Genomic DNA, 6,630 nt, shown 5'->3' on the forward strand with positions numbered 1-6,630 from the left:
GTGCGCTCGCGGGTTGCGCCGTCTTGCCCTTTGCCCGCCCACCGACGGTGACGGTGCATGCACTGGAATGTGCCGGCACCCACTAAGAGACACCGATACACACATACCTGTGGTTTTATATAATTATGCGTATACACTAACAGCGTGCGGCTGCCCGGCCGCGGGGCGTGTCGCTCTCGCCTCTCTTTGTTTTCGTTTTCTGTGCGCTTTGATCTCTCCTCGGGTGTGTGCGTCGCCCGTAATTGATTCACTTCGTAAATAAAGCATGCGTTGATTTTTTTTGTCTCGGAATCTAAATTGCGCCGGGCGTAAACAGATTTCTTAAGAACTAAGCGGACACGTGACACCTTTTTTTGGCTTATGTAATCGTTTTGTGTGAAGGGTGGGGCACGAATGCGTATGAAGCTCGACGGCATATTTGTTTTGTCTCCGTTAACGTTCTTTTTAAGGTTTAAATTAAATAGAAAGGTGAGGCACGCAATTGTGAGAGTTAGGTGAGTGTGCAATCGAATCAGAAGGGTGCCTATGCTGGGTGAGGGTGCGGCGACTCCTGGAAATGAGAGCAGCACTGGCAATGTGAGCATCGATAGCAGTAGCAGCAATACAAACGTGTTTATTTTTCTGGTGACTCTCTTTATTGCCCTCATCTTTGGTCGCTTCATTGCTCAGCGCTTGTGGAGCGTTACTGGCATCTCTGGACGCCACCGCCACACGCTTCTGCTCCTGGGCTTGTGTGGCAGTGGCAAGACGACGCTATTCGCGCAACTGGTGGCGAATAAGCGGATCTCCGCTCGAACAAGTATGCAGCCCAACCGTGCTGCCATGGCAGAGCGTTTAGCAGAAGGCAGCGGCGTTGATGACAGTTCGGCATATTCACCATCTGTTGCTGCGGCAAATTCCAACATTGTGGTCGTGGATTTTCCGGGGCACCGGCGACTGCGTGAGTCGCTCGCCCCCGCGCTGGAGAATGCAAGGGATGTCGTGTTTGTCGTTGATGCTGTGACTATACAGGATGACCGCCACGAGGGTGCGCAGGCACTTGCTGAGCTCGTCGTGTCCGTTGTTACATCGCCAGAGTTCTACGGTGTGCAGCGCGTCCTCGTGGCGTGTACGAAGCGCGACGAGCTGACGAGTTACTCCGCCAAGGCTGTGCGTAAGCTGCTTGAGGCGGAGATTACTCGCTGCGTCGCCACACGGCGCGGCGGCGTTCAGAGCATCGACAGCATCGTCAACTCCGCGGGTGTTGCGGTGGGGCGCAAGGCGCACAAGGCAGGCGGCAGCAACGGTGGTTACGCACACGAGTTGTTTCTTGGGGAATCGGGCAAGTTCTCCTTTGACGCATTCCCTGTTCCTGTGCAGTTTGCGGACGTCTCCTCCTTGGCGGAGCCCGGGCAGCACCCGTTCAACGTCAACCCCGTTCGGGATTTTGCGGAGGGCGACCTGTAGCAACGTCAGGGTGAGCGCCAGCCTCTGCCTGTCGGTGTAAGTGTGTGTTTGTGTGTGCTTCCATTTGTGTATCTATGCGTGATGTGCGGCATATGCAGCCCTACGGGGGTCCACTTATATATATATATATATATACACACTCTCTCTCGCTCTCTCCTTTTCCTATATATCTTTCAATAAATGGTTCCTCTATTTGTATTTGATCCATACATCGCCCTTTCTATCTATGGACGCCTCCTTTGTCTGTCTGTGCTGCAGCTACACGCTCACATCGGCGCTGCTGTGATAGAAAAGCAGTAACGAGAATAAGTATTAACAAAGGGGACGGAAAAAAACAGGCACAAGGCCAAGGTGTAGAAATAAGTTGCTATTGTTCATGAACAAGCAGAGTTCGAGTGACGCGGCGTCCAAAGGGCCGGTGCATTCCTCGACGCTGCAGTCCAAGGCGGGCCAGAGCAGTGCGAGCATACACCGCAGCTCCCGCTCACGCCGAACAAAGGGCGAGGCGCGTCGTCGCTCACCCGAATTGCGTCAAGACATCGAGGCGACCATCCATGTACTCGACAACGGCGTCGATCGCACGCCGGTGCCGCTGCAGAAGCGAGGCAGCAGCAATGGCGTGCCGCGCGACAGCCGCCAGGGCGGGAGCTCCATCAGCGGGATGCTGCCAGTGGAGAGCAGCTCCCTCTTTCACTCATCGATTCTCAACAGCTCGCTCGACCAGATTGGCCTTGCGTCAAACATGTCCCCCGGCAGCCCGTCGCAGATAGGCTTCCTCACCGCCTCGTCGTCGCTCACCAGCGTTTCTGTTGACAGGCGCGGCTCGGGCGTGTCGATGGGGTCCAGCTTCGCCCCCATGCAGGGCGCGCCGCGTACGGGTTCATTGCTGGGGGTAAGTGACGGCAGTGCCGCTGCTGCGAAGCCGCGCGTGTACACACGCGAGGAGCGGCGCCAGTGGCTCGACGCCAAAACGTCTGTCGTACTCGCCGAGACCCCGACCATCATGCTCTACACGCACCAGGACGAGATTGTGCCCAATGAGCGCAAAGAAGATGTGGCAAAGGTGCAGGAGCGGAATGCGGCCTACGCGGAGCTGGTAGAAGCGAAGCGTGTGGATGAGGGAACGCGATTTCACGAGAAGGGCTCGTGGACGTTTGTGGCGCCAAAGAAGTCTATCCACTGTGCGATTCGCCCGCCGCGCAAAAAGAATGCGGGCGCGCTTCAGGTGACACCGTGGATGCTCCGCGACCAGTTCGCTGTCCTCGCCGCGGACCAGGCGGAGGAACTCGACCAGGAGGAGGTTGGCGACGAGGAGGATGACGAGATTGTGGAAACAGCCTCAGCCGCGGAAAAGGACATGATCTCTGAGACAACTGCAGAGCAGAGCAGCCGCAGCGCTGCACACTCGGCATTTTCTTGGATGTTCGCTGATTCGTTGCTATCAACCCTGCGTGTGATGGAGCGGGCAGTGGTACAGAACACAATGGAGGAGGTGCAGCTGTCGTATAGGGGCATCACGATGGACCCCAACGCACGCCGTGTTCCGCAGCCACCCGAGAAAAAACAAATGGGCAGCACCGAGGACATAGACGCTTCAACAGGTACAGTACCGGTGGTAACGGAGGCAGTGCAGGACGGCCTGGAGGTTGCGGCCGTTGTAGCAGCCGTCGTCAAGGCAGACCTACCCCCACTGAAGTTGTCAGAGGACATCAAGGGATTGTGGACATTCCGTTCACCGCTCACTAAAAACCGTGCAGTCACGTGCATGGCATGGAACTGTAAAGAAACGGACATCCTTGCGGTTGGTTACAGCGCTCTCCGCAGTGATAGCGCACAAGTTGCAGAAGCACCCAAATCTTCCACAGGCGGCATTGTGTGCTGCTGGTCGCTGAAGAATCCGCTGGCGCCGGAGCGCGTCATTCAGCTCCCTGTGGAAGCGGGTGTGTCGTCGGTGGCCTTCTCATACGAGCACCCAAGCCTCCTTGCTGTTGGCGACACGGACGGCAGTATTGTCATCTACGACATCCAGAAGGAGACGAACACACCGGCCATCAAGACGACTCTGACAAGTGGGCAGCACACCGGGGCGGTGTGGGAGCTCAAATGGGTGGCGCGCGGGAAGGAGCGTGGCGAGTTCCTAATATCCATTTCTGGCGACGGTCGTGTCGTGCAGTGGTCAGTCGGTAAAACTATTGAGCGTGTGGCGCCTGACCTAATGACGCTTAAGCGGCAGCACGGCGCCGCGGGCGAGTCGGCCTTCGCCGATGACGGTGGGAAGCGCAGTGGTGGTGCCAGTGGACAGCGGCGCAAGCGTGACGCACTCTTCTCGCGACAATGTGGAGGCATGTGCCTTGACGTCTCACCGGCAGATGGCACCATTTACGTGGTCGGTACTGAAGACGGGTCACTACATCAGTGCAACAAGAGTCAAACGGAGAATTACGAGTTAGATTATGCACCACACTCGGAGCTTGTCTACCGTGTGAGGTGGTCGCCGTACAGTGACAACTACTTCCTTACATGTTCTGCCGACTGGAGCTCGCGTCTGTACCGCCTCGGGCAGTCGGCACAGCTGCTCACTTTTGACAGCCCCAACCAGAACGCTGTGCAGGATGTGGCGTGGTCCTACACGAACTCCACTACCTTCGCCACCGTGACGGCCCAAGGCAACGTGGAGGTGTGGTCTATCACTGACGCCATTCACCCCCGCTCGCGCGTACAGTACTTGGACCAACGACGGCTGGCGAATGTGCTCTTCGCCGAGCAGGAGGCGGCGGTAGTGGTAGTTGGTGACGAGAAGGGCGATGTGACGGTCTTCCGCCTCCTCGCACCGTGCTACACCACCATGCACATGACTGTGGATGAGCAGGAGAATGAACTGGAAGAAGCTATACGCAAAGCGATCTCATAGAGCGGCAGGACAAAGAATAAGGATGATGATTACTGTTATTCAAGATGTTAGAAGGTAAAGTGTGTGTGTGTGTGTGTGTGTGTGGACGGGGAACCATACAGCATCAAGATCAAAGAAATAGCAAGGAAGAAAGAAGGGGAGAAGGTTNGGCAGGACAAAGAATAAGGATGATGATTACTGTTATTCAAGATGTTAGAAGGTAAAGTGTGTGTGTGTGTGTGTGTGTGTGTGTGTGTGGACGGGGAACCATACAGCATCAAGATCAAAGAAATAGCAAGGAAGAAAGAAGGGGAGAAGGTTGTTTGTCCAAGGGAGTGCAACAACAATGGTAGGAAGATCGGTGGCGGCAATTCCGGGAGAAGGAAAGCGACAACCGAGTGCAGTTGGTACAAGATCTCCTCCACTTCCCTTGTGTGTGTCCCCAGGACGCGTGGTTTCGATGTACATAAGAGAATTATTCATGACGAGAAAGAAGCAAAAAAAAAAATCAAACTATAATCATGCGTATTCTGTAAGACGCAGCATGGTTGTCTGTTTGTCATGCAGTTTAATCTGATTTGCACCAAATCCGCTTTTTTTTTTGCTTTCCACTACGCTAGAATAGTGTCTCTCAAGCCTGCAATCTGTAGCACGGCACACAGGCAGAAGAAAAGAGCAAAAGGGATTGATAACGCAGGCTACGTCTTTAAACGGTGGAAGCGAGTCAAAGAGAATAGATATCTACACACAAAAAATATATATCCAGCGTTAACCGGTAGAGTGTTGTCGCCAAGGTGATGTCCGACAATGCCAACAACGAAGACGCGCCGCTGCTAGCCGAGGCCCCGGCAGACGCCGCACCACAGCCGTTGGAGGAGGCCGTGCACGAGGATGGTGGCGGCGACGCAGCTGCCGGGGAGGCCGCCACTGCGCCAGCGCAGCTGGAGGGCGAGGAGGACTCGCCGTCAGGATACCAGCAGGGTGCTGAGAGCACGGAGGGAGATGACAGCACACAGGTGGGCCCGCTGCGTAACGCAGGCTCAGGTCCATACAGCCGCGCCGAAAGCGTCGCCACGAGGGAAGGCCTAGAAGAAAATGTCAGCATCACCGAGCGTCCGATGCAAATGTCGACAACACTGCCGCCACCAAAAACATCACTACCACCATCGCCAACGAATGCAACGATGACACCGATAAAGGAAAGAGGTTCAGAACCGAAGAAAGGGGCGCCACCCTCGTTGATGACAAGGCGAAAATCATCTTCGGCCCTTAACATTGATCCGCCGAAGCTGGCGCCGCAAAGCCGTTTACCTGTCGCCCAGCGTCCGCGCTCCACCACGCAGCGGCGTGCCATCCCAACCGGTACACTCACGCCGCTTTATAACGCCAACAACATGACAACGAAAGAGGAAAGCATGGCGTTTCGCCTGCGCAACGGTGTCTCACCCAACTACATGGGGCCTGTCCACGTGGTGGAAAACATAAATGTAGCATGTGCACAGTGTGGCGCCCCTGTTGATCCCATTGCACGTGTTCCAGCAGGAAAACTCTTTTTTCACCCCCAGTGCATCCGTTGCAAGTTATGTGGCCGCAACGACATCGTTGACGCTTACTTTCAGGTCATGAGTGACAGTGCAATATGCTCCGAGTGCGCTGTGAAGGGTCTTGCGCGATGTGTGCCGCGAGAGGCAGCAGCGGCGCGTGGAATTGTTGTGGGAGCCCTTAGCGGCAGCATCGACAACGCCATCAAGCAGCATGACCGCAGACACAAGCTGCAGCCGATCAATCAATCCACGGTGGAAGGGGCTATTCCGCCCTCTCTCGCGTTGAGCCCCATACATAACCGCACCAACAGCACATCTCGTTCAATGGAGCTCATTCAGCGGCAGCAGTACTACACGCAGAATGACAATAACGTCATGGGCATGCCTCCGCCTGTTTCACCGTCGTCGAGGGGCAGCTCGCGACCAGGCACCAGTAGTCAGCGCCGAAGGAAAAAGGGAAAACAGATAAGTTGATGTAAGTTAGATATTTACGCGAGAGGGAAGTTCGGTTGGGAGAATAGCCGCTGTGATCTATTCGTGTGTATGGGTGTGTGTTTGTTTTCGTGTGTGCTTCTTTTTTGTTGTTGTTTGTGTGCAGCACGCCCACACAGACTTACACTTACATACACACACGCCACTTTCTTCTGTTGTTTGTGCTGTTTCCGGGGTTTTCTTGCTTTTCGCTCTTGCCTTGGTGGTGGTTGTAGCTGCTGTGAGGGGGCTCCTGTGGAATTTGCGTCTTTTTTTTTT

The 6,630-nt window shown here is 55.2% G+C and overlaps 3 protein-coding genes across 3 annotated transcripts; all 3 read left to right on the forward strand.

The window, feature by feature from the left end:
- Positions 1-525: 525 nt before the first annotated feature.
- Positions 526-1,446, forward strand: DQ04_09351000 (signal recognition particle receptor subunit beta; the record flags this gene model as incomplete). Its single annotated transcript, XM_009315908.1, has 1 exon — positions 526-1,446. One exon carries the CDS (start codon positions 526-528, stop codon positions 1,444-1,446), a length of 921 nt encoding a protein of 306 aa, XP_009314183.1.
- A 376-nt stretch (positions 1,447-1,822) lies between these two features.
- DQ04_09351010 (putative dynein intermediate chain) lies at positions 1,823-4,357 on the forward strand (the record flags this gene model as incomplete). Its single annotated transcript, XM_009315909.1, has 1 exon — positions 1,823-4,357. The coding sequence occupies one exon, from the start codon at positions 1,823-1,825 to the stop codon at positions 4,355-4,357; it is 2,535 nt and encodes an 844-aa protein (XP_009314184.1).
- Positions 4,358-5,133: 776 nt separating this feature from the next.
- On the forward strand, positions 5,134-6,354 carry DQ04_09351020 (hypothetical protein; the record flags this gene model as incomplete). Its single annotated transcript, XM_009315910.1, has 1 exon — positions 5,134-6,354. The coding sequence occupies one exon, from the start codon at positions 5,134-5,136 to the stop codon at positions 6,352-6,354; it is 1,221 nt and encodes a 406-aa protein (XP_009314185.1).
- Between the last annotated feature and the right edge of the window lie 276 nt (positions 6,355-6,630).

Source organism: Trypanosoma grayi, assembly GCF_000691245.1.
Source record: "Trypanosoma grayi strain ANR4 Tgr_935_V1, whole genome shotgun sequence".
NCBI classification, from domain to species: Eukaryota; Euglenozoa; class Kinetoplastea; order Trypanosomatida; family Trypanosomatidae; genus Trypanosoma; species Trypanosoma grayi.